Here is a 27,242-nt window from a genome sequence, read left to right as displayed (position 1 = left end):
TTATTTGGACAACATTTTTCCAACTCAGTGGATTATTTTTTCTCGAGCAAAAAAATGTAAGTTTTGCTACTGACATCGCAGGGAGAAAATCAGCAATCAGCTCCTGAGAGCTACTGGTTTTTAGGATGATTCCCAGTAGGAAGAACTGGTCAGCTTCAGCAGCTGCTGTCATTAGTTTTGGCAACAGATAAAGGTACAGAAGTGCAGGTCCTCAAGGGGAAAGGGAGACCACCCCCATTCATCCACCTTCTCTGTCCCTGTCGACCAGTCAGTACTGCTAGCCAAGTCAAAGCTGGTAACTGTTCTTCACAAAAACCTTTTGAAATTAAATACTCTTTTTAGAGGGCATTTCTTCATGCCCTCTGAAAAGTAGAGCAGGATGGGATAATCTGGGCCAGTGGGGAAATGTGAGAAGTGCTGCACCCTGCAGAACAACAGGAGCATTAAGAAGGAAGAGGAACAATTAAAACAGTTGAAAATGGAAGAACTGTGAAGATTAGAGTAAGAAAATGTGGGGATTGGTCGGAATTACAGAAGTGGGTTTCAAGGCATGGGGAAATTGCAGAAGAGACAGGATTTCTCGCAGTCTTTCTGAGGGAAGGACACAGTGGAGACCTGTTGAGGGGCGGTGCACCTACCGCACAGGCTGTGTCTGCCCTGCTCAGCCTGCACGGTTGCAGCAGACTCACCAGTACAGTCTGGGGCCCCGCCGTACCGCTGAGCACTCTGGTATTAGTGTGCTGAAATTCAGGAACCCATGTTCTTTTCTCAGCCCAACATGAGAGAAACATTATTTTCAATACTGTATAAGGCAAAAGGAGAGATTCCAGAGAGGGAGAGAGGCTGGAAGGAGTCACTGCTCTCTGCTTGGACAGATTTGTTTTGCACAGTGTCTTCTGTCTTGATTTAATGGTGAGTTGGCTCTTTCCAGCAACTAGGGAGGGGAGGAGGGACGGGAATATGTTCCCAGCCTTTGGCCAAGAGTGTCCCAGAGCGTCCCGGGCGTGACCTCTTCAATGTTTATTTTTCTTTCTCTACAACTGACCCAGATGCTGGGACTTGAGACTCGGGCCCTCCTGGCCTGTTGAACATTTCCCCCTTCTGTACAGCATGTGATGGTCCCAGGAATCAGGCTGGGAACAGTACCTGGAACTGTTTTTCTCTCCAGCAGGCTGTTCTGTGCGTTTGCATTCCAGGAACTCAAAAGCCGTGAGAAAAAGCCTGGGAGAACACTGCCACCCAGCGGGGATGGAGGCAGGGATGCGAGCACTCGGGGACACCGGTACTCCACTTGTGTACAGCCACAGTGAGAGGAAAAAGCTTCAGCCAGAACAGTAAACCACCCCAGAATAGAACAACAGGGAAACTAGGTTTTGGTCTGCTTTATTAGAAAACAGCTACAATGAATGTTCAGAGGAACCAGATTAGCGTTCATTTATATTTGCAGCCTGTGCAGTCTCTTTCTTGGGAATGACAGCAAGGTTTGCAAACAGATGGATTTTTTTGGTCATGCAGAACTGAAAAACTAACAAAGTGTCTTCAAGCAAACAAACAAACAAACAAAACAGTTTTAACTTAATCTAATGTGCCAACCACTGGAAAAAAGCACAGCTTTGGAGGAAATGACATTCTGTTTCACCAAAGTTACAAATCTTTCATTCCAAGAAGCATCTTCTCTTTTTCACTAGAAGGTGCTGCAAATCCAACTTAACACAATAAATAGTTGAACAGACTTTGGGACCATGCTGAGCCAGTTCAAGCACGTTTCAGGGCAGATACAGCTGGGAAGTAAATTTCCCACCTACACATCCCATTTCTTTGCCTGATTGGAGGTATTGTGTTGGCAGGAGTAAACTACAGCTGGTCCCTTTGTTTTTCTGTGGAGGGAAGGAATTAAGATAATTTAAGGATATACTATACAGAGGAAATGCAAGGGCTGGGCATATATACAGATACTCCCCAGAGGACCCTAGTGGCGGTATTTCCATCCATTGCTACCTGCAGCTAAAAAACATCATCATTGCAGTCAGTGCCACAGGGGCATGGAGGTATCGCGTTTCTTTGTAGTTCTCATACGGTCAGACAGAAACTGCCCCAGGCACAATCCTACGGATGTGCGTGTAAGACTTCCTGAGGGTAACGCTCCCATGATGAGACACCCCCCGAGGCAGGACACACTCTTCTGTCAGCTTCTGAGTTTCAGGGTCCCAGCACAGCACTGTCGCAATGACTTCGTTCTTTTCATCTCGGCCACCAGTGATAAACAGCTTGTTGTTGCAAGGAGAAATCCCACAACTGGCTCTCTCATGGGTGAACTGAGTCACCAGGCACCATGTGTCTTCCTCGGGGCTGTAGGAGTAGAGTGCTTTCATTGCCCCACCTGGAGAGGAAATGGATATCAGTTTGCACTGACCATTCCTGTAAAAGATTTTAACTAAACCACCCACTTCAGCAAGGCTCCATTCCTGACATTCCTAAGAATGATTTATGCCCCAAAGCTAAGAAAAAACAAGGTCAGAGGATACTTTATTTTTTTGAAAGCCAGGTCCATAGAAGGCCACTTATTGTTCATAAGGCTGTGGAATTTAAGACCAGAACAAACTGCTGTGGTCATGCAGTGTGAGCACAGTGCACCCAGCAGCAGACCTTTCTCATACCTGCTGCTTCAGCTAAGGACACAACTTTAGAAAAATACAATCTTGTTTAGAAGAGCTTAGATCATGAAGGACTAGGCGTGGTAAGCTGTCATTATTAGAAATGGGTACATGATTTCTTCACTGACTCCTCTAACTTCAGGGTCCATCTACCCATTAAACCTCCTTCTACCTGGAGCTGGCTATTTTCAAAAGCTCATTCCTCATTTAGGGGTTTGTCAGACTGAACTCGTAATCTTCGTATGGATAAGCTAAACAGAGAGTGACCTTCAGTTTCTCCACGTTTCCTAAATCTGCAGTGATTCTTGAAACTTTCTGTGCACTTTTTCCAATTTTGCAAGGCCCTTTTCTTCTGAAAAATGGCCAATGCCTCAGTACCCAAGAAAAGCTATGGAAAGATATTCCCTCCTGCGAGTACCAACAGCTGAATGGTTCTTAGTCTGAAATTTGCAGGGACTGGGTCTGTCTTCAACTGTATAGAATGGGGCTGGGGAAACCTTGAAGCCATGGTCTTATGGATGAGTTGCAACAATGCCTGGGATCCTACCTGTTGGCAAAGTGAATATTTATCTACTGTAGTTCTAATAAATATTGGTTTTGACAATACTAATCCAGTACTCCAGGGATGATCAAGTCACTGTGAGGTGCCTTAAACAATTTTTATTTCCCAATTGGAGCAGACTGAAAACATACACATTAGTTAGTGATTCATCTGGCAGTTGGCAATTCATCAGTCTGGGTAATTTGATTGCTTTGGATGCAGTAACCAAATGTTCTTTTACCTTTTAAACTTCAGGTGGGGCTGATTTCTATCCAGATTGAACTAGATTTGTTTCTCAGATCAGGAAACAATAGGTTTACTGGTGAAAGATGCTGAATGAATGTAACTGGAGTATCGTGTCAAATTTTATCGGGAGTTGTATCAGCTAGCCTGTAAGTCATGCCTTCTCTTTCTGTCTCTCATCTTGTGTGAAGAGGGTGATGTCAATCCCTGTGCTGAGGAGAAGCACAAGGTATTTACATACACACAAGGTGCACGTGTGTATATATATATATGTATGTGCACACACATGCACATTATAAATCTCCCTTCAGAACTCCATTTACTATTTGGTGATACCCTGGCTCTATGCCAGCCCTCAGCACCATATTGATTATACTGCAAGTGAGAAACTTTCTGCACCAGGGCTGGGGCGGGGGGAACTCTTCAGAGCTCCTGTTTTGGAAACAAATGTTCCTCTTTCCTTCTTTTGGTTTTTCCAGCACCATCTGGAGATGTGTGCAGGCTCCCTCCACAGTTCAGCTCATCACCATTAAACACCTGTTCTTCCATCTTTGCTTCCAGTTCTGGCAATCGACTGAATTAACCCCAAGTGTGATCTAGTGAAGAGCTCTGGGTCTTTGGGTGTCAGTGGCTCTGCTCCCATGACCTGCTCCTAGTACTCATATCCCTACATAAATCCTGTATGCAGTGGGCTGTGTAATGCCCCTGGAGAGGAGAGGGGACATGATGTAGCCATGAGGTCATGCCCTTGCCACCTTGAACCGACCTTTGGAGGCTTTAAGTTGTCTCTGGGCTAGCTCCAGCTTTCCAAGATACCTACCACGCTAACAGGGAGTTTGACTTGGTGACTCTTCACTACTGTTTGTGAATGTGCTGGATTCCCATCCCTCACTAAGCTCAACAGGAAGAGCCATCTGACCATTTGATTACACTCCATAGAGTTTGTGGGTAAAACTAACACACAGAAACAAGCCCTGCTGTGTCTAGACAAGAAGCAACATTAATGCTTCACCTACCCACAACATAAATGTGATCACGGAAACTTGCAGCATTAATGCATTTGGCTTCTACTGGCATGGCAGCTTTCAGGCTCCACGTGTTGGTCGCAGGGTCATAGCACTGAGTCTTGTCCGTCGCCAGCTTTCCGTTGGGTCCTCCCCCAATCACGTAGAGTTTCTTCTTGTAGCTCGCTGCTGCAAAGGAGCTTACATTGACCATGAGGGGAGCAGCCTGTGTGACCGTAAAAAATCATTAGTAACCATTTTGATCTCGAGTAGTCAGACTGATGCCTACGGGGTGGGAGACCGTGAGTTAAGTCAGACATTCCTTTTAAGATGATCAGTAGGGTTCAGAAGATGATATTTCTAGGGATAAGGGAGAAGTATGTTTCAGCTTTTTCTTAAGACTGTAAACTCCTTAATAAAAATATGCTCTGTTCAAATGCTGTTATTAAAATTACGTTGTCAACAATTCAAAAGCTAGCAAATGTCAGAAATGCCCCAAATGTCCTTTACATACTTAAGTACAGTGAAAAAACACAAGAAACTTGTTCGTACTGATCTTTCTCCTTGCAGCTGTGATTGTTAGATTCCTCTGCATTGCTTTGTATGATCTAAAAACTAGGGTTTATATCTGCCATTATGATGCCTAATCTCATTAATTTCATGGATTAATTGGCTGCCTAATACTCTCCTCATTGCTTGAAGTACAGTTAGTAGAACTGGTTTTTTTCCATTCTGTTTACCTTGAAACCTGTACTTTCAACTTAAATGTATAACCCATACCATACATAATGCACAGGTTGATATACACATTATATATATACTATGTATCAGGGCAGTAGTTTTCAGCCTGTGCTCTGGTTCATGTATACTATACTTTTACTCACTGATTTATGGACTACTAGCTTTAAAAGCCAACTAAGAAAAGGAAAGTTAGGCATTAGATGTCTCACAGGCAATGATTGGCAAGAATCCTGTGATTTTACTTTCTGAAGGATACGTATTTCTATAGAAAAAATATTTAGGGTTTTTACAGACCAGAAATACTTAAGAGAATTGTACTAGATCCTGTCTTGTTCATTTTTATAATCCAAAGCCCTAACATTTTCTGATTAAAATGTTCCAAATGAGTAAAATGTTATGTGATGCAGTATCTTACCTCTGACCAGCAATTATGAAAGGGATCATATGCTTCCATGCTGTTGATTCTCTGCATGCCATCGAACCCTCCAATGACATATACTTTGCCACCCAACACAGCCATTTTATGCCTCCATCGCCCGATATTTAGATACTCAATTTGTATCCATTTGTTAATGGAGGCGTTGTATTTCCAGACATCATGCTTTGTTTCTTTGCCACCTGCAGTGTACATGACACATGTAAATATGATAGCATAGCTTGTATTTACTCAAAATCTCCAATATGTTTAAATTTAAAAATGTTCTCTCACAATAGAAAATAAATCATTGGTCCTTATTATTAGCTTCTTAATTACCTACACCAATGGCCTGGCCCTGTTACACAAGAAGAAAATTTCTACATTTAGCTTACTTAATAGTGAAGGAAACTCTGAACAATTTCTACAGCCAAATATTCAGTAAAGATAAATCACTGTTCCCCACTTTACCAGACCACAACCACTTCCATATTAACACTGAGTAATGACCAACCACACACAGCATGGTGATATGCAGGCAATTTTTGTGCACCACCAGAGCTTTGCAGGATGCTGGGAAGTGACAAATAAACAAACATGATTTAAATAAGATAGTGGAGGGTGCTGCTGTTGGTAGTGCCAAATCCCTCAAAGACAGGCCTGCACTGGGGAAGTGCCAGTTTGCGCAGGGTAGATCCAGTCAGCTAGCCTAGTTGTTTACATCCTAAAATAGAAGACCTGACTCTGAACTCCTAATTGATAGTAGTCCTGCATGACATATTAGAAGTTTTACTATTCAACCTTGGGACCATATGGCTGGAATCTCTTTTTTTTGTACCTCTCCTTCAAATCTCTTTCTCTACTGACTTGGATTTGTTTCATATTTATAGATTGAAGATCAAAATTGGACCCTGCAAACTCACTCTAGAGTTGACTTGCAAGTGAGTCTTTACTCATGCTAAAGCGGAGAGTAGTGTTTTAAACAAGCACTTTTGTTTGCGTATAATTTTTGGTGTAACTGCAATACAAATGGAACTAGTTAAGCCTAAAACCGCATTTACAGACTGAGTAACTTATTCCATCACCTGCAACCTGATTAAACATTTGCTTCACTGGTGAATATACTGAAAACAGAATTCATATTCCATGGAGAAAGTCTCTGCCTTCATTGGTATTCTGTACTGCAGGCAGATCACTGCAAAGTGACGGAGCTCATCTCTGGGCCAAATAGCAGATTGAATAGGAGATAATTAGCATGCTAGAAAGAGTCGTTTGTAATGCTTTTGTCTCAGTATTTTTCACATGTATGCGTTGAATTTTATTTGCACTCAAATAGCTGAAGTGGCTGAAGGGCCTGAATGTGGCATTCATGGACACAATGGGGCTGAGAGACTGCAGGTGTTTCCCTTACCCTCCCTTGAAATTTCCCTTTTACATGAGCTTGTTCTTTCCTGCACAGGCTGAACCTCTGGTAGAAGCCTGAGCTGGACCAGGCGGGTGAATTTGCTGCACATCAGGGGGCAGGGAGAGATTTTTGAGACAACTGGAGGTTTATTTTGTGTCTGTTCTTTCTCTAGACCACAGTTCTTTCTAAATTGAGGAAAAATTGTAACTAAATTAGTAAAAGTAAGAGAATGGTGAGTGATAATTCATGTCATTTTTAGTTATACTACAAATGTAGTGTTTCGGTCCATCCAGTCAAAGCATTTAAACTGTTCAGGGAAATGGCGATCTAAAAGTAGTCATAATCTTGTGCAAAGAACTTTCCTATTGTTCAGATACTAAAAGAGCAGGGAAGACTCCAAACTGTACCCAGATACCGAGGAAAATGAGCATGTGGGAGGGGAGGTCAAGTTAGGAAAGAACCAAGTCACAGCAGCTAGAAGAAAGAAACAAGAGTAGAAGGACACACAGGAGGAGGCAGATGTTTAATCGAGATTGAGCCACTAATAATTTGGTTTAGCTGGAAAGAAACTACTGACTTTGGTCCACTCTGCCCTTTAGTTGGGTGGGAAGGGTGAAAAGCAGATAGGAGAAAGGCTAAGAGGGAATGGAAGGAGGGAGTAAAAAATATGAAATTAAGCAGAGAAGAAAGAAAGAGGACCTGTGAGAATAGCAACAAGAGGAAAGCCAGCTTAGACTCACCATAGCAGGGGAGGGGTTAGCCTGGCCTGGAAGTAGCCTGGCTAGAGCATAAAAGAAAAGCGGAGAAGAGACACTGGAAAAGATGGCAAGAATAAGAAGAAACAAAAAGCCTGTGACCTTGAAAGAGAGGAAAGGGTAAGAGATTAAAGGCAAATGGAAAAGAGACCTCTCAACTCAAGGGTGTGAAGGTGTGAGGGATGTTCCCTAGTCGGGATGTTTGACTTAGGTTCCCCTCTACAGCTAACTTTTAACAGAGGGTCTGCCACCAGGGTAAAAAGAAACACCCTATGGTGGGCTGAAAGGAAAAACCTCCTTTATTTCTAACTAGGGAAGGAATAATCTAATTCTTATCCCAGGATAAAGATTTAATAAACTTTAAATTGTAATGAGGTGATAAAAATATGTGGATTCCCAAAAAGGAGAATGCAATGGAAGATATTTGAATAAAGGCAATGGACCACTATTCATACTTAAGCAAAGCACTCACACTTTAGCCCTCCCTCCTCCTTTCTACTGTCCTGTTTTAAGTGAACATAGAATTTGGTGGATGATTTTGCAGGAAAAAGTGTCCTACCCATGGAGGCACTGCTCTGTATCGTGGTCTGTAACGTGACAGTGATTATCAGCTTGCTGTCACTTTTTCTTTGGAAAGCAGAATGAGATCATCAAACTTGTTTTTGACAGGCCATCAAAACCAGCTGTCAAACTGACTAGCAAGCTTGAGTTTAACCCTTTTGATTATCAAAGTAAAAACTGTAGCTCCAGGATCAAACCCCTACATGAAGCTCAACTGTATTTGTGTGGGAATTAAATGTGCCTCCTGAAGCTCTCAGGATGAGGGCCTGCAAATGTTATGTTCAGACCCATGCTGTGTGTCTGGACCATTGGATTTCATCTGGCTTTGATAGTTAATATTGCCGTTAGCAAGTGGGCGCTTCTACAGTCCTGCCTGATCCGCTGTTGAAATGCTCCTGAAAGTGCAGTTTTCAGGTAGCAGCCAAACAGCGGTGACTGTTCCCTGCAGGTTCTTTACTGATCCTTGCAGAATGAGTCAGATTCTGGCAGGATTTTGCTTATGCATGTGGAGCTGCAAATGGACTGGTTATAAGAAGATGCTGGAGCAATTATTCTTCATTTTATGTTTCGTAAACTGTTCTCATGGGCCCTTCCGTGACCACAGTCACTGAGTGTTTAGGGTGCCGCACACAAGTAGCCATGTATATAGATTAATATTGTTTGAAAAGGGATCCTGTGCTAAAACCAGGACTAGGCTGTGTCCTCACACATCCAGTGCTTCTGTGGAGCCTGTTCAAAGCCAAAGCTCCAGAGTTAGGAATACCTGTAGTGCTTAATTCTCCTAAAGCTGCCTCAAGCATGCTCTCGATAAAAGCTGGAAACAATTATGAGAACCCTCTGCTCCCCTCTTCCACTCCCAATGTCTTGTTCCTTACCCGATATGTAGACTTCATTTTTTAGCGTAATGCATGCAAACTCCACCCATTTTTTATTCTCATTCTCCGTCTCCTGCTCTGTGATTGGTAATTTTGCTACTTCCAGGCGGCTTCGCCTCAAAGGATCCAGGCAAGTCACTTCTGCTACAAACTTCTCATCTTTTGTACAGCCCCCTATGATCATAAACACCTCAGACTGGAACTCGTGCATCCTGGGCTTGGTTCTTTCTGTAATAATCTAAATGCAAGCAAGACAGAGTGAGTACACAGGGCACTTACACCTACAATTGCAGAAAGGTCTGGTGACCTTTTTTCTGATTACCTGTTTTGCAAATCACAACTGGCTTACATCAGCTGAACCAATTATCAAATGCTGTCTAAGTTGAAAGCCTGGAAAGCATCCTAGAAGCATTCAGTAGAGGTTTCTGCATCCTTCTTTCAGCAGGATTTCTCCAACACTGGACTTCGTTGCTTTTGGGAATTCCCAGGGCGGCACCAAGAGCTATGAAGGTGAGCACTAGTGACAAGGGTGGGTGCATGTGAGTCAGCTGAAGAGGACAGGTTTTATTTGGGCTGACAGAGTGAGGGCAAGTTAGGAGGGCCCCAAGGTTTGTGTATGCCCTGGGGAGCTTGGAGAGAGCAAGACTGCAGTTAGGCTAGCAGAAAATAAGTGCTCTCATTATTTGTCCTGAAGAGATATGTTAAAGTGTCAAAGCAATAACAATTCTCAACTGTGGGGGTTTTTATTTGTTTCTTTGTTTATAAGCCTTAATTTTAAGCCAAAATTTGAAGATTTACTTAAAGCCAGCACCAGGCTCTGAAATGTGGTTAGCTCTAATTTACTGCCTGTTGGCTCAGTTTATTGACCAGGTCTTTGTTTCAGGGACACTGGAAAAAGTCACTTCCCGGGTAGATGTTCACCAAGAGCAAAGAATGCAGGGGGTGCTTGGAAACTTGTGTTCTGCTTGGAGGAAATACTTGCAAGCAAGTAGAAATGAGTGCATTAGTGTCCCGAGGTATGCTGGCTCTACGCTAAGGATAGAAGGAATAACCTCTTTATCCTCCCCCACCCCCCAATTTTTCATACTGGAAGAAATGCAGTGTAAAAGACATGGGGAGTACATAAAGTTGTTCCTCTGCTTATGCTGTATCACAGGGCATTTGCCAATTTGCAGCCCCTCAAACTTGTCTGGGAGAGGTCTGCACTCCTCTGTGGTAATTGCAGTTGTTACCTTCTGCATGCCCCAGAGAAGCACTCCGTGGACCCACAGGTTAAATGCTGTGACAGTAGGCAGCTTGCTTACAGTTTTACTTCTCTTTCTACTTTTAACATGTTTCTATAAATTGGCATAATTTATCTATATTAAAAAAATTTATTTACACAGACATAAATCTTGTATTTTCCCTATGTTTAGCAAATTATTAGGCAAATTTTTTAAAACATCTGTCCCAGAACTTGCCAGCTTTCAGAATTCTGGTTTTAACCCGTCTGTCACCATTGCCAGGCGTCAGCCCCGGGGAGGATAGCTGGCAGGGCTGCCTCTGACGGCTGCCCCTTTGAAGATGAGTGTTCAACCCTGAACAACACTCCCTTTATCTGTCCTGCGTGGACCTGACAGCACTGCTGAGTGGGGCAAGGCTTCCTCGAGGAGTTCCCACCAGACTGCCTGGCACTGCCCCTGGTCGTCATGTACTGTCTTACACAGTCACCGGCACAAAGAGCCCTTGGTCTCTCCCCGCCGGCCAGCAACACATCCACTGTTAACGATGGGTCCACAACATGCTCCTGAGGCCTCCTGCCTTTCTCTGACTCTCTGACTGAGGAGGCACACGTTTCCTCACACGCTCATATACCTTTGCTCCCGTTGTGAAATCTGACCTCTGGTTGCTCTCCCCTCTACCCCATATTTTGGGCCAGGAGATGTGACTGATGATACCTAACTTTCCAAAGAGGACGGGCAATTGAAGAACTGGAGATCCACCACAGCCTACCTTGAGCAGGCAGGACAGGACTCCCCTGGATGTCAGGATGAACCTGTCTCTTTGGGTGCAGGGACCTCTGCAAATGAGGAAAATAGGCAGACCTCTCCTCTGGGAAGAGACCGTCTTCTTCACGGGAGGTTCTCTCTGAAACATTTCTCCCCATATGTAACAGATGGAGATGTTACATATTCAGATTTGAAAGAGTCATTACAGATTGTGGCACAGTTTAGTGAGAAAATTATTCTTCCTTTTCTTAGGCTTGAAATAATAGCTAAGAGGGTGAGGTGTCAGGAGTAACACCATTTGCCTTTTTACTAGGGAAGTCACCTGGAGTCTTTGTTTAGCTGTACAAGTGTGTGTACGAAGGGTCGAGCTCAGAGGTTCATAAACAGGAAGCTGTACACTTTGTTTTAAAACAACCTACCAAAGCTTCTAAACTCCCTAAATCAGCAGGATAACTGGTGAGGCCCACCTTGACTTTTCAGTAGCATCAGTTAGTGAAACTTCAGTGTGAGTACCTTTTTCTGCCTCATGGTGCTGCTCCTTCCGATGGGATTTTTGAGCAGAAGCATGAGACATTTAGAAAGAGCAGCAAATACCTTCCTTTTTTACTCACCTCATTGCCTGACAGATGGTACATTCTTGCTTCCTGGAGCAAAGGAAAGACATCTGGACATTGTCTAATGAGTTGATCGGCTTCAACAGTCTCTACAAAATACCAGGGGTCCAAGAGGGGCAGCCGGACGTTCTCCAGCACGTACGGCAGGAGAGGAAACCTTTCCGACTCCTTGTAGCGAACCCAGTTCATTACAGTTTCGAACACCTGTGCCTCTTCTGTGACATAGAGGTCATCACTCTTCAACGTGCTGCAGAGGATGTCGGCCGGCAGCTCCAGGAACTCCTCGTAGTTCAGGACCTGGGTGAAGTTCTGGATAATGTAGTTCTGCACTTGTTGTTTCAGGCTATGCAGGGAGTGGGCATCAGCCAGCCTCAGGATGCCGACACAGTTCTCTGGCTGGAGGGCTTCGGTGAGAAAACTGGCACAAGCATCTACCATGCGAAGGAACTATGGACGGAAAAAGCATGTATAAGCACAGAGTGGTTACTTGCATGACTGTATCACAGGAGAGCTATGGAGCTCTGGGGCTGGGTCCCAACCAGCCATGCGCAGTACAGCAAAGAGCTGGGGGAGACAAGAAATCAGTCATACGAGGACAGGTATCTCCCAGAATCTGCAGTCTGAAATGAAAATTTCTTCCTCCCACTGTTTTTTCTCCCTCTGCATCTGTATTACTCCTTTTCCCTCTTGCAGGACACAGAAGACCTGTGACAGTCATAATTTTATTTGTTTCACAAAAGTAAAGGGTCTTCTACCATTCCCCTTCCCTCCATGAAATCTCAAAGCACTAGCAACATGGAATTACAAAACACAGATAAGGTCCTCAGGCTTCAGATGTGCTTACCCTCCTTCATCTTGCATGTCAGCTCAGATCAACTTGAAGGGAGTCTGGTTTTGGAGTGCAGGTGGCTCCACCGTCTGCATTTATGCTCCCACCATCCAAACTCTGAATGTGTCTGAGGCCTTGCAAGGGTGGTGGAAAAAGAGTGCTGGGGTCCGGGAGGTTTGGGCCAAAGTGTGGTCCCCCCAGAGTGTATGGGCATGCTGTCCTGTACTGGGGGACGTGGCAGGAAGAAATTGACCATCAGCAAATCTTTGAGTTGCCTGACAGCCAGGGTTGTCTGGCAAGTGTCTCTTGTGGGGGAGGCCTTCGGAGGTTTTCGTGACCTTTGTTTTCCTTGTCATCACCATTGGTTCAAAAAAACATAGATGTGCATTTTACATACAGAGTCTGCTTAATCAAAGAATTTCCCATGTTTACGTTCAATAGGGCATCACAACTACTGTCATTAATTTCCTTTGCACAGTAGCCCCACCTGAGGGTCCCAAATGTGCAGATCCTGGACCACAGACGTCTGCAGGGCATTTGCCATGAACTACAATGTGAGCTGGGTTGCTGGTGATTATTCAGGAATTTGGAACCAGTTTGGGGTAGAACTTATAAGTTACAGTGCTTCATCCTGGGCTTTCCATCACCTCTGTGATTTCAGATACGGATAGGACATCAGTATTTCATGTTGGTTTTGCCACTGAGCAGTGCAAACAGCAACATACAGAAAGATGGGTCAGAACTGATGCTGTGCATTTCCGTCCATGCTTTTTGGGTCCTTTTTCCATCCAGCGTCAGCAAGCAAATGATTTTAACTCATTCTGTCCCACTGGGGAAAGTTGCACAACAGTAATTTAGGGGCAAAGAGGAAGCGAAACATTTTTAAATACTGTAGTATGTAGATTTGTTTCAGTAATTAGGGTAGAATCTTCCAGACCTGGCAGTGTCGTGTTGACACATTTAGACTGTTTACCAGGGCTGAGCGATCGCAGACACTGCGTACAGACTACCTGGTTCCTGTTTTACATTTAGATATGGTCAAGAGTTTAGAGAAATGCAACTGACTGATGAACAAGGGTACACGAGGTCTCAGAATATGTTGCTGCCGTTGTGATATAAATACGTCAGCGGCACGATGTGGCACCACGGCAGAGCTCGGCAGCCCCTCGGTGCCTGCCACGCTCACGTTGCCTGTTCTCTGGGCTAGCACAAGGTTAACACTTTGAACTCACCAGTGTGTTTCCCTGAGGATCTGAAAGGACTCTGCCAACGTCAGGTAGTCCTCAGACCTGAGGCAGGTTAAGCATTAGCCTTTTAAAAGTTGGCAGTAATGACATGCAAAAAAACAAATCTGGGATTTGCCAAGGTCATTCATCAAGTCATCCACAAGTCTGGGAATAGACACCAAAATGACGTTCTCACCAGCCTATGGCCCAACCACTGTAGAGTGCTCTAATGGTTTATACGTGGCTTGTTAAGAGCGATACTCACAAGATGACACCAGAGGGTTTTCTCCCAGGCGGTGCACACGGGTCTAACGGGCATGCAGGCGCCACTGATCGCACTGGGTAGCTGTGTTTGTGGCCAGATGAATGCGGAACTGCGAGGTGTGGGTGTGAGAAACGGTCACCACCGAAGGGTTAACCAGAGAGGTCAGACCACTTGGGAGCATATCAAGGCAGGACTTTCCCTGGCTGCTCCTCCTCATCTCCATGCTGCACTGTCTCCCAACCACTCCCTTCATTTAGAGACAAAACTCCCCCCCAAAATCCCCCAAACTTGCTGGGCATGCTTCAGTCAGTCCCATGAGAGCAGGTGACTCAGGAGAGCACCCAAGAGAAAGACACCCCTGAGCCTCTGCTTCATCTGCTCTGATTATTCTTGCAGAGCTCTAAAATTTTCTTCTTTCCCTTCTGCGAGTACCCCTCCTAATGCCACCCTAGGCATTTTAAAAGCCCAGTTCCCTGGGAACAGTTTCTTTAATAACTGGGTCCTTCTCCTAATACCCCTTTGAATCCAGGTTCTTACTTGCTAGAGACATCCCATATGCTTACCTGGCCTCCACTTGGCCTTCTCTTTGAATAATAAAATTTTTTCTCCCCATTCAAGTCCTTGCTTGTCCCAGCTTTGATTGAACTGTCTAGTGTAAGCAGTCTCAGCAGTCCTGCCTCCTGCTATAACCCCCAGAAAGGGAAGGGAACAGTGGTTGAAAGGGCTCTTATTCATAATCCCTCTCTGCATGCAGCACACTTTGGGGTCAGATACTGCACCCTGCAGCTGCGCTGCCCTCAGCCACCAGCTCTGCCTGTGGCTGCAGGGGCAGCACGTCCCAGCTCAGCAGTAACACCTGCGTCCCAAGGGAGCCCCACGGCAGGGAGCCAGCTGGGCAGCGAAGGGGCACAGCGGCCTTTGCAGGGTGGCCTTCTGAGGAGCTGACAGCTTTCTGAGCCTGCGAACCGATCTCCAACCTGGAGCTGCCCAGAAGCCCTTTGTTAGCAAATCATGCCTTCTTGGCTGGCACGGCTGGCACTGCGCAGTGGCTGCGGTATAACTAGAACTGTCCTGCGACAGCCACCCTGGCTGTTCACTGCTAAGTGGCTACAGGGTGGTTTTCAGATAATTGACAAGGTATTTTCCTTATAGTGTCTTGTTCATGAAAAGTGAATTAACATACAGATGAGAGGTGCTTTGGGAGTCAGTAAGGCCATCAGGCTGGTGGTGCTTCAGCTGTGCCCTGGGGGCAGAGCAGCCTTGCTCTGCTTAGAGCAGTCAGAGCGAGGCAGCTCGGGGGCATCCCCTGCTGTTCCCACTGCAGCTGGCATTTCCATGGCAGTGGTTGTCACAGCCTTTCACGACAATACTGTTTCTTTTACATCTGCTCAGAAGCTTCCTTCCCTCCCACCATCTCTTTGCTTCCACCAAAGCAGCTGACGTGGCCCCTCACCCAAGCCATGCTGAGGGAGTGGGGTAATACAGAGGTTCCTGGGGGGAGCAGGAGGGGTGTAGGCAGGTCTGAAGGTTGTTGTTGAATTACCGCGGGAGAAGCAGAGCTCTCTGCCACAGCCCTGAGAAGCAGCTGAGATCTTGGCCCTACCAAGAGGTGAAAAGATGAGCTGCTCCGCAGGCAGTGCGGCACCCCGCAGAGGGTGCTGGGCTGGATCCAGGGTGGGCAGAAGCCTTGCGAGCATGGTGGCTGGGCAGCCACCAGCCCAGACAGAGGAGGTGACTATTGAACTCATGTTGCAACTGTGCTCTAGGTGGAAAAAATTTGTCTGGGTCACTTCAGGGTGGGGCTTAGCTGTTCAGCAGCTCCCTGTTCCAAACCCTTCACCTGCTTCTCCCAGGAGGAAATCTCTGTGTACAAAGCACACTGCAGAGGGTACTTCTGCTCTCTCTGAATAGCCTTCCACCTCCTCCTGCTGTCAGTTTTGGCTGCATTTGGTCAAAACTTATTGGAAGGGACTAAGGGAAGGCATAGTTATGTAAAACTTTTTCAAAAATAATTTCTGAAGAAAAGCAGAGTATCTATATTGGAATATCTAGAACTGTGCAAGTGATTTCTTTTTTGGTTCTTTGTCAAGTCTGAGAGATTGAAAAGAGGCACTGCCAGAAATTGTTGCTAGTCAGGTAAAAAAGTTCTATTTGGAATTTGGTTTTCTCAGATGTCATTAATTGGAAAGGAAAGAATTTCCCAAACAAAAATGTTACAATAAATTGCAGAATTAATCTTTTCAGCTGTTGATATATTGAAATGAAACATTTGACTCTTTCAACTGTTTCTGTTTGTTCTTTGGTATAAATAGCAGAGACAATCTGGCAGAATGCTAGTAGTTACTAAATCATTTTTACACAAAACACATTTTCAGCCAAAACCCTCACCCGTGTATAATGAGAGGCTTTAAGGCCTTATAAATCTTGATAGTATCCAAGACCGTTGCAGTAAGACTTGGGATCACTGCTTTTAGTTGAACATTCCTGGTTTTCTAGGTTTTTCTAGTTTACTATTCTCGCTCATGGCACCCTCACAATTTTATCATTACTCTAACAGCATTCGATAGTTTTCTTAAAGCACCAGCCTTGGGAATCAAATTTAATCTTAATTTTAATGAAAAATAGGGAAGAGAAGGGAAAAAAATGTAAGTTTATACTTTTGATGGTTTCAGGAAAAAAAAAAAAACTGAGGAATGATCCTAAGGAAAAAAGGTTCAGAAGAAAACAAAAAGAACACACAAAAGTGTCCTGAAAATGAACCAACAGTAACCTTTGAGTGCTAACAGTTTGCAGTATTGGTCTGCTGAAAATGTCAGTAAGTTACTGCACTCCAGCCCCAGGCGACATTAAAGCTACACCACCTTTTCTGAGTTACCTTGGCGAGCACTGTGTGATAACTTTCCCTTCTCTTCCCACAGCAAGTACCAGTTCCCATTACCCCAAAAGCCACAGGTTCATTTCAGAGCAAAACCCCCCGTGTAAGATTCAAGAATCTGAAGTTCATAATGAACCATGATGATTACAGAGTCAGGTGTTTCTTGCCTTCCTTTATGAAAAGACTGGACACACATACACACATTGGCACTTGGCAGGTTATGCTGGTTGCAATTTGTTAGCAATTTGCAGCTTGGTACCAGGGACTGCAATTTGGTAGACCTCACAGGTGATTTACAGGACACGTGAATACCTCATGGACCAAAGACTGAGTAACGCTGCTCAAGTCTGACTTCCCACAAGTCCCAGGTCATGATGAAAACCCTTTACATCAAGAGTCCTACAAAGGAGGATGCTAACTTTGGCTGGTGAGCCTTCATCTCAAGGCAATGGAGAGGGAGAGACAAAGTTAGCTTCCTGCTCTGGCTGGTCATGCCAGCCAGTGCCCACTAACTCTTTTGCGCTGGAGGGTGACTGGCCTTCACAGGCTGACCTGAACCTTGGGGAGCACTGTCCCAGCAACACAACCCTGCTGCCTGGCAGGCAGCACATGGGAGCAGCTCTTGGAGGCAGAGCCTGTCTGTTTGCCTGTTTGCACGGCACCCAGCACAGCAAAATTCCAGTACATGGCTGCGACTGCCATTTTTTACCACAATGTAAGTAAATATGAAGCAAAATGCTTCCAGTACCCGTGAAATCAGAGAAGTTTGCAGTGCGTTAACCAGGGTAAGACATGGTGTTGCCAGAGCAACAAGACTGGATCGGTGCGTTTGAGTTATCTGTACCTGAAAGAGGCTGGCAGCTTCCAAGACTTTCTGTACGTTTTGCTTTGTGATGAGCATCTTGCTGGTGTAGGTGTAGTCCAAGAGTATATTCATGGTTTCTGCGTCAACTCCTTTAAGTATGATCTTCTCTTCATATTTCTCTCTTAAATCATTGCAGAACATGGCCCTGAAAAGAAAGACGTTCATATTTTACTGCATCCCAGCCAGGATGAGGCATTCTGAAAACATTTGGTTATAGAGATTTCAACACAGAGTACTCCAATTGCTTCATATTTTATGCAATTAGTCCTGTAGCAAAGTAACAAGGAAAATCCTTTTGTTGCTTTCATACCTCTTTACTCATGAGTTTGATAAGGCATACACACATGATGAATACTCCAGAGCTAGACTCTACAGTAGACCTGGAGCTCCATGGCAGCAAAAGGCAGCTGGGACCTTCCCTGAGTAGTGCTCTGTGTCTGGACTGATGCTGCAGAGCAGTTGTGATGTCTCACCTGCTGGCCTCTTACAGACTCTTACTCTTTCTGTTTCTAGTACAGGCCCAGTTCATTAAGCCCAAACCTTCAAGCCGCTGGCATTCCCCATACTTCATTAACACTTAGCACATGTACTTTATAACCCTTGGCAAGGTCAATACCCCTGTGCTTCCGAGCTGCAGAACGCTAGTTAGACTGAACCCTGAGGGCCAGACCAGATCCACATGTCTGATAGCCTCACCTCTAAGCTTCCCAACATATCTTTGACCCCATTAATACCACAGATGGGCCAGGAGAGAATGGCTTATGGATTTTCTTCTAATTAAGAGGCTGACTTTTCCTCTGCTAAATTTTGGGAGCTTCTGGTAGGATTGTAGAGTTGGTACCTCTTGGCTAGAGAAGTACTTGAATAATCATGAATTAGAACTACTGTTAGCCAGAAAGCGCAGTGATTTCATGCATGTTGATACCACTTCTTCTTTGGTGGATAATACCGCATTTGAAAGGCGACCACTATACACACCTTTGGCACTAGTCAGATATTTCATGTGGGATATAAATCAGAAATTTCTCTGAGAGCTATTTAAATCCACTTTGCTTTGTGATAGCTACAAGGCAAACACACGCATCTTCATCTGCGTTTTCAATTCATAGTTTTAAGTATTTCTTCCGATGCTTTTGCTTTTATTTAGAAGTTTGATCAGTCCTGTCTTGTTCACTGCATTCAGAGCGCGAGATTTCACATCATTTGGAATCTGGCTCAACAGACTAGAAGTACGTGAGTCCACTTGTAACTGCATTGGTGAAAAACATGTGCAGATCTAAAGTGTAATTAGAAGCGCTCTTTACCCTGCATACCAAGCCCTTCTTTATTAGTCATGTACAATGTTGACAGGTCAGTGCAACCTGGGAAGTGGCTAGAGGTCCAAAGTCTTAGGCCATGCTTTTCTTGTAAAAGCGGTGCCAGAATAAAGCTGTCTGATCGACACATCTTACTGGAACCAACATGTAAACAGTTTTTATTGCAAAGCAGTTAGGCATGGTGAATGGCAAATGGATGGAAGATACCAGCTGCTCGTTGCTCCAAGAGCTACCTGTTACTTGCTTCAGCAGAGATTTTATAGCAAGAGAGAGCTGGTATTAGTTATCTCAGTGTATAAAACTGCCTTTTGGATAAAGAGACCTAACTTTTGAGCAGGGAACTTGGGCAGAGAAGTTACTTATCAGAAAAGATGCTCAGCCAAAATTCTCATTTTCCCTTCACTCGTCTCAGCTCGTTAGAGGTTTTTGATTCACTGCTCTGCTCCATGGTCCAGTTTCTGCTGCCACTGAAATCAGAGTATTTGAAAGGCATTAAGACAAAATGCTCCTTAACTTCAGTAAGTGCAAGACTGGGATTCTCCTTAGCTTTTCTCCCTTTTGGCAGCGTCAAATGTTGTATGTCTGGGGCATGCAGGCAGGTGGCCATTTGAAAACAACAGTCGGAATTAACCAGACAAATCGCTCCACCAACTAAGAACGGCCATGCACTTCATCCAGTACTGAAGACATCCAGTCTTCAGTACCCACTTCGCCCTGGGAATGGGGTTTCAATGTTGACAGGGAGGCTTGTACAAAACAGCCCGTTTCAATTGCACGGGATTGATAGGTGCCGAATGCTTCATCTGAATGAGAAATACGCCGTTGTAGGATGCAGGTGTTGTCTGCTGTTGTTCCTTTTATCTCTTAAACTGGTGACTCCGGTCTTGTATTTAACCATCCCTGTCGGGGAGGTGAGAGCTCTCACTTCCGTCCCGCAAAGCCGAAGTGTTTGATGGAAGTCAGTTAGAGATACCCAGCACTACACCATTGCAAGGCTGCTCAGAAACCAGCCTTGGGATTCTGGTGGAGGCTTTGCACAGGGATCTTGTCAAAGTGCTTTCACCTATCTGTCTCCTAATCTGTGAAATTGCGTTAGAGCTGCCATCCACTCCTGATCTTGTAGGGTACAGATTCATGTAACATGGCTGCAACCTGCAGAAATCACACATCTAAAGCACCGTGCTCTCCCACTAGCACTCCTCTCTAGAAGGTGGCGGGGCTGAATAGGGCAGTACTATCCAGGAGAGCTGACTCCTGTAGTGGCCTTCCTTCTACTCAGATGGAGTGGACCTCATTCCCACCCTGTGTGCCAACCGGAGGGAACACCCTGACACCACTCAGGACTGATCAGGCTGAGCTTCTCTCCTGAGGATTAAAATGCTGCTTCTGAACCTTTCTGTACTTACCCAGAGAGGTGTGTGATTATTTTCTCTGGGGCTCTAAATCCTTCAGATGTGGCTACTAATTTCGTTGTCTGTTTTCCTGGTTCCTGCCCCTGTGTAATTCTAAACTAAGCCTTTGAACCAACATTTTCTCTAAGAAATGCACATCTAAAGTGAGGGCCTAGAGCCAAATTTAGATACCTAAAAATTGGTAAATTTAGAAAAAACAGGGAGAAATCTCAATGAAATAAATGAGGGATTGCGTTTTATGAAGCACTTTTTAAGCACCCACCCACACTGGAGTGCTTGTGCTTGGAATTATGAACCTGACTTCAAACAACCATGCTGGAGTTTGAGGATGCTCTGAAAATATTGCTTCAACCTCTCCCAGCCCCATTCTCCCACTACCTTGGGCAGTGCAGGAGTAAAGAACTACTGCTCTCCCTTGGTCAGCTTGTATTTCTCTCCTCTGCTTTGTTACCTTCATCCGGGTAAATGGAGAGTTAATGCTTTTATGTCTATAGATGCAGGACGTGTCAGAAGTACTAATCTACTCTCAAGCAGTGCTAAAGGAAGGACTAGAAGTTGTTAACTTTGTTTAACTGTGTTTAAGTCAGCTGCTACAGATTGTTTGCATTATGGCACCCAACGTTCAGGAAGGGGGTTGTGTAACATGCTGTTGCAGGGGAATGAAGCCCATGACTCACAGGGTCCCTTTGCTTTGCTCCTGTGCACTGGTGTTAGAGGCCCTGTAATAGCATGGAAAGTACTCACAGGAATAGTGTGATTTAAGAATCTCTCCTTTCTTTGGGCCCATGCAGCTTCTAGTGAATTATAGCAAGATGAAACAAGCCACCTTGTGAGTAGCAGAACTAGTGAAGCTCAGTTCCCTGCAGACTTGTGTCCTCCTTTCCCTCTTCACAGTAACCTCAGCTTCCCCTTCCTCAGCCCTCCATTCTCTCTCGTTATTCCTCTCACACACATTTTACCGTCCCTCTCAGGACACTCAGCTCTGTGCTGGCTGCCTGTGTCTGGCCGAGCAAGGGCAGCGTGTGCTTTGGCTGGTTCTGGGCACTGCATGTGTTGGCTGGCCAGGACGCGGTGCTCGTTACCCAGTTGAGCACCATGGGGTCCCAATCCTGGCATGTCTCCTCTGCCTAGCTACTGGTTTCCATCAAACTTGTGGGAACTTCAGTTTTGAGATTTCTATCCTCTGCCAAACGTGATTGAAGCTAACCCAAAGAGTCATGACAAGAGGCACTGACAGAGAGGCAGACAGTGTGATATAATAAATCTGAACTCCGTGGGAAGCCAGGCCAAACACAAGCGCCCAGGGGGGCAGACCCTACACACGTTTGCAATTGCCTTGGGATGAGATGATCTCCAGCCAGGTATCCCCCTTCCTTCAAAGGGACAGGCTGTAGCTCAGGGCTCAGTGCAACACGGGCCAACAGTAGTTAGCAGAAAACTGTCTTGCCTGTTTTTAACTGTTGAAGTCCCTTCTGATTGCAGCACTTTTCCTCACAGTGGAAGAGGAATTGTTTTTTTGTCGAAGTATCATTATGGTAATTCTGATTTTAATTTGTGCATCTGCTCTCCTTCCTGCACACAATGCTGGTAAGAAATATTTGGGCATCTCTGCTTTTAGTTGCACATTTTCACATAAGCGATACATGTAGTCTATCTGTAGCAATAATACCTATCTCCATATATTCACAGATACAATCTCTATTATGAGATGATAAAAGCAGAACTGTTCTTCCAGGCACTACCAGCAAAGCTTACTAGACTCCATTAAAATCAGATTGCTGCTATGGCACAAGTGGTCACAGGTTCTTTTTTCTCATGTTTCCTCTGTAGCTATTCAGTCATCTGACCACTTTAGCAGTAAAAAAAAGAAAGAAAAAAAAATCCCAGCCATGCAAATATGATTGTCTAAACGATAATGGAAAATCTGTGTTAAAGCTGATACCGAGTTCCTCTCTGCGTCTAAAATTTGTTCTTGTTGGCCAGTAGTCTCAGACAATCTATTGTAGTACTGAAAGAATGAAAAACTCAAGAGAACCAGAAGGACGGGGTTAAATGGTAAAATTGCATTCAAGGAGATATTTCCTATTGCAATTGATTTTCGGTAACCCTAGGGAAGATGGAAAATTCCTTCTCTTTCCTCCTCAACAATTTTATGCAATATATCTTTTTACCGCAGAATGGTAATGGGAAAAATTATCAAGTTCCACAAACCCACTCCTATCTCAATAAAAATACCATGTGATCTGAATGAATATTCCTCTTTGCCTGAATCCCAAAGGGACAATACAAGGGGCTACAGATACTTGGTTAAAACACCATTTTCTCATCCACTTGTCTGCCAACCATTCTCCGTTTCTTTGCATGCCTCCAGCTGACTTGCTGAGTGCTGGTATCAGAACTCCGGCAAATCCACAACTTGGCACCTGCTTTCTTTAAGTCTCCAACTTTAAAAAAAGAGCTGAAAGGTGTCAGGAATTATGGACTCACTGCAAATTTGCAGAGTTTAGCACCCGGTTTACACTCCTTCGAGATCTACATTTCAAGCCTAAGAAGCAAAGTAAGTTTATTGGTTTTGTTTCTTATATGCCTTACCTGAAATAATTGCTTGCTGCAGCAAGGACCACTCGGTGACAGGAGAATTCCCTGTTGTCCACGCACAGGATGACATCTGTAAGGGAATTTTCAAGCCGAAGGTTCTCCAGGCCATTCTGGAGCACCAGAGAGAGACCTGTATCATCAAACTTGACCTTTTCACCACTTGAGACTTCCACCAGGTCCCCCATTTTTGTCGAACGCTCATTGTCCAAAGAGATCTCGGGCTCCTCAGAGCTCTTCTCCAGCGTGTCCCCCATTTTCTGGCCAGCACCGTCTCATTCTGTTGGTGCTTCAGTCTAAAAAGAGCTCCTAAGGTTCAGACGAGTCACACTGCAGAAGTTGGGCGGATTTCCTGTCCAGAGGTCTCTGCTTATCTATAGCTGTCACACACACATAACAGGAAGCCTTGCACTTTCTCATCCTGTTAACACAAACAAAGGCTGTGTTTTTTTCGGTGAATTTCAGGCAGTATCAACGTGTTTAGAAAGGACTTAAGATGCCTCTGGATGTGAGAAGATTACAAGTGACAGGGAAGGCCTGCTTCCCACCCTCAAGCCAGTCCCTCACTGTTATCCGGATCTGCTGGTTGTAGTGATAGGTGCACCATATGGCTATCGAGTCACTCCTGACAGACTGGGCTGCTAAGGGGAAGAGGGTATTATTTTAAATTTCTTTTTCCAGGTATGTGATTATTAATCATTGAGCTAGTTTGGGGTTTGGTTTTGGTTTTTAATAATATGCTCACATATTCAGAAAGCCCTCCAAGTGGCTGTTTCCATCCCTCATGACATGTTAGCTGACAAACATTGGATGGCTTTTCTTTAAGGCTAAATCGATGTAACTCTCTCCAGGACATGGAGCGGCATCAAAGATCTCGCAGCTGATGGTCTTCAGGCCACACTGCCAGGCACAGTGATGTCCCGCATGGGTCCGTGTAGCCAGTGCCATGCCACCAACTCTGGCTAATAGTGGAAGCTAAAGGAGAGAGCCTAGGGAGCAGCGTGTGCATGCTCATCCCCACCATCCCCACTGCTGGAGGTAGCTTGAGTCACATCTACATCTAACTTGCAGTCCCCAAGATAAACATGGATGGTGGTGGGACTGTGGGCTGAGCACCTGGTGGTGGGGATGCTGCAGGGGAGCGCTGGGGCTGACCCTCCAGCATGACAGAAGCACACAGAGCACAGGGCTGAAGGTTTCATTTTCATCTAAGACTGAATTGGATCTACTTGGACCTCGCCTAGATGAGAAGCTGACCCAAGCTGGCTGAGATAATAAGCCACACAGCCTATTGAAAGTAACAGGGTAAATCCCCTGGCTCACTTAGGAAACTCTCATGCTGTGGAGTTAGAAAATCACACCCCCTCTCTCTCCCCCCCGAGAGGAATGCGGGGCTAACCTCTAACCTTGGTAGCTTGAGTGCTAACCAACCTTGCCTTTGTGATACTTACTTCTAGGAATCCTCATTTGGCCAATCCTCGTGTTTTTATTGTGTGTTTGGTTTCCTCTTTTGTGTCCAGATTGTATAGCTGAACTCACAGTGTTAAGGGAAGCTTGGTTGAGAAGAGGGAGGCGAAAGTGGCGTTCAGAGAGAGCCAGATTTAGAGTGTTCTTGTATAGGATAGGATGATCAGGAGGAAGGAAAGCAAAAAATCTCCCTCCTGCTTTCCCCTACCTCCCTGTAACGGGTTTTCTTCATTCTGTGTAGTCTGTGCAGTGCTTTGGCTTTTTCCCAGCTGATGTAAATATGTTCCTGCTGCCTTTTGTGCTGACTTTTGGTAACGAATGCTTCCTTTTTTAAAGCCAGTCCCATCTTTCCACCAAGTACTGCTCCAGGAATACAATCAGAAAATGAAGGAGACCCCTTCAAAAATACCAGGTGTGCTTTTAAAATCACAATATTTTAACCCTATCTTGGGTTAGGTTCTCTTTGTTTATCATCATGACTTTTGACCTTAGGGAATTCATCTTATCAGGCTTTTCTCTGATGGTGAGAAGCTTCATATTTTCTTTATCTGTTTAAGTGAAAGCTGAGATTCAGCAGTGATCACTTGATTCCAGTTGCTGAAGCTTTAAACAAAGCATTAATAGTTAGGAAAGTTGAAGTAAGATTGTATTGGTTGTGAGTGCTGGGAACGGAAACCCTGCAGTAACTAGGTCGGTTGATAGCTGTGGTATTGTCAGCGTGCTACCCATTAACTGCACTGTAGAAAGGACCTTAGTAGCTCAAACAAGCGTTGACTAGTAGTAACAGTGATCACTATCTGCAGTTTGTCTCCTTCTGTGGCATTGCCAACCCATATGATGTATTTTTAACCCTTAAAATTATTTTTTTTTCTACCAAACACCTCCTCTCCTTTCTTCTTCTGTCAGTCTGTTTTTATAGGGCTGCCTAATATTTAAAGAATCCCTTGCTCAGGGATTAATCCGCAAATGTGGTAGCTAGTTTCATCATTTGGACAAGTACCAGGGCAGGAGCGCTGAGGTGAATGTTGTGTCTTTGCAAGTATAAGGGAACAACCCCAACAACAGGGAGCTGCTTGCCTGAGCTGCCTCGTCTCCCAAGACTGCAGCAGCAACACGTTATTTAATCCTGGGTCAAATCCAGCTTGTTACTTTATGGTACCAGCTTCCAAATACATTCTTTTTGGCCTTTAGAAGCTTGTTCTGGCTGCACTTCTACTGTTTTCATTAAAGAATTACCTGCTAGCTAAATGAACCACTTGATCTGGTAAGAGCTGAAGGCTTGTCTGTTCACGACGTGTTTGTCTATTGTCTTTAGCTTACACATACTGAATTGACCTATGTTGATTCTGTACCAGCCTGAGATAACTGGCTGGAATTACTGGCTAAATAATGTATATCCACCACTTCTGTCACATAGTAAGTTCACAGAGCTATGTAACATCACAGACTACTGCTGGTACATATGTATCTCTGATTTGTACGTGTTTGGCGAGCTGAGTTCAGAGACTGCTTTGCACCCTGCCCTGACCTCCTTACCTCTGCATCCTCTGTTACCCGTTCATCATGCTCCCTGCTTAAATGTTGGTCTGTAGCCAGCACCAGACCATTTGCAATTGTCTGTTCCTGAAACCAGCATCTCATCACTGTGGCATTTCAGTACTGTAAATCTTGACCATGCCAGGTGAATCTGCCCAGACTGGCCAGGGGTCCTTGTTCCCATCTTGGAGAGTGAAAGATTCAGGCAGTCCCTGGGAAAAGTCGTGGACATGGGGCCATGATTAAGAGGAGGGTCAGAAGAAATCACACCTGGAACACCCCCCAACAATGGATCAAGAGCAAGGAGCCGAGGCATTCTTAAAACAAAGGCAGAAACATAGAAACCTATTTCTGACAGTTCTTGTTACTTTTTTTGCTTCCCACAGTCCTTGTACTTTAGCTAACAGAGCCCTTATGAACCTAGCAAATCTGAGAGGCACCAGCGAAGAAACATGGGAGCATGTGGCCGCCCTTAGGAAGAGGCCAGATGAAGACTGGCAGGAGGTTTTCTGGACGGAGAAAGAAGATGCTGAGCCAGCCTAGTATCACACTGGGGTCTGGACACTTCCTATTCTAGGTAATGAGCAGGTTGCTGAACTTGCAGATGGCAATGACTTAATATTTCTGGCCTGGAAGGGAACCCTCCCATGAGTGTCCTGTCACTGCAGAGCTCCCACAAAGTGCATCCTTGCTGTTTGTCTTCTTCCTCTTATTCCAGACCATGTCCATTTCGCGACCACGAGTGTTGCTCCAGGTATGTGTGATCCATGACCAAGTGGCTGCTCTTGGCTATTCCACCTTGTACTTCCCCCAGTGCTGCAAAAATCATCACCAGAGCTGCCTAGGAGCAAGCAGAAAACTTGTAAAGCTGAAGCCACCCAGCAATGTATTGACAGCTACATCTTCAGACCTCAACACACTTCCTCATGGTTGTGGGAGGGAGCATTCTTTCTTCTGAGGTGGCCTGTTTAAAGGTGCTACCCTCCAACAGGAGGACACAACAGCAGAAGAGAAGTCTTGGGAAGTTTTTGAGTTCTAACTGAAGTCCCAACACTGCAAT

General features: G+C 44.9%; 2 protein-coding genes across 3 annotated transcripts in view; one reads left to right on the top strand and one right to left on the bottom strand.

Annotated features, from left to right (window-relative positions):
* KLHL24 (kelch like family member 24) overlaps positions 1 to 27,242 on the top strand; it is an 81,933-nt gene that overhangs the window by 17,682 nt on the left and 37,009 nt on the right. The gene's annotated exons all lie outside the window — the stretch shown is intronic.
* Positions 1,374 to 23,471, bottom strand: KLHL6 (kelch like family member 6). The gene is made up of 7 exons (XM_076341615.1): positions 23,177 to 23,471; positions 17,836 to 18,001; positions 11,794 to 12,243; positions 9,195 to 9,432; positions 5,599 to 5,801; positions 4,455 to 4,668; positions 1,374 to 2,380 (listed from the first exon to the last, which is right to left on the bottom strand). Exons 1-7 carry the CDS (start codon positions 23,434 to 23,436, stop codon positions 2,079 to 2,081), a joined length of 1,833 nt encoding a protein of 610 aa, XP_076197730.1. The 5' UTR covers positions 23,437 to 23,471; the 3' UTR covers positions 1,374 to 2,078.

The sequence above is a fragment of the Aptenodytes patagonicus genome, chromosome 6 (genome assembly GCF_965638725.1).
Source record: "Aptenodytes patagonicus chromosome 6, bAptPat1.pri.cur, whole genome shotgun sequence".
Lineage (NCBI taxonomy): Eukaryota > Metazoa > Chordata > Aves > Sphenisciformes > Spheniscidae > Aptenodytes > Aptenodytes patagonicus.
Note: the sequence above shows the minus strand (reverse complement) of the source record. Positions and strands in the feature narration are given on the sequence as shown.

Bases quoted from the DNA above. Each gene is read 5' to 3' on its own strand.
- KLHL6 (XM_076341615.1), bottom strand. From the start codon at position 23,436: ATGGGGGACACGCTGGAGAAGAGCTCTGAGGAGCCCGAGATCTCTTTG. The intron at 5,802-9,194 runs GTAAGGAACAAG...TGTACACTGCAG, and splicing joins AAATGAAGTCTACATATCGG to GTGGCAAAGAAACAAAGCAT. The intron at 4,669-5,598 runs GTAAGATACTGC...ACGGTCACACAG, and splicing joins TTCATAATTGCTGGTCAGAG to GCTGCTCCCCTCATGGTCAA.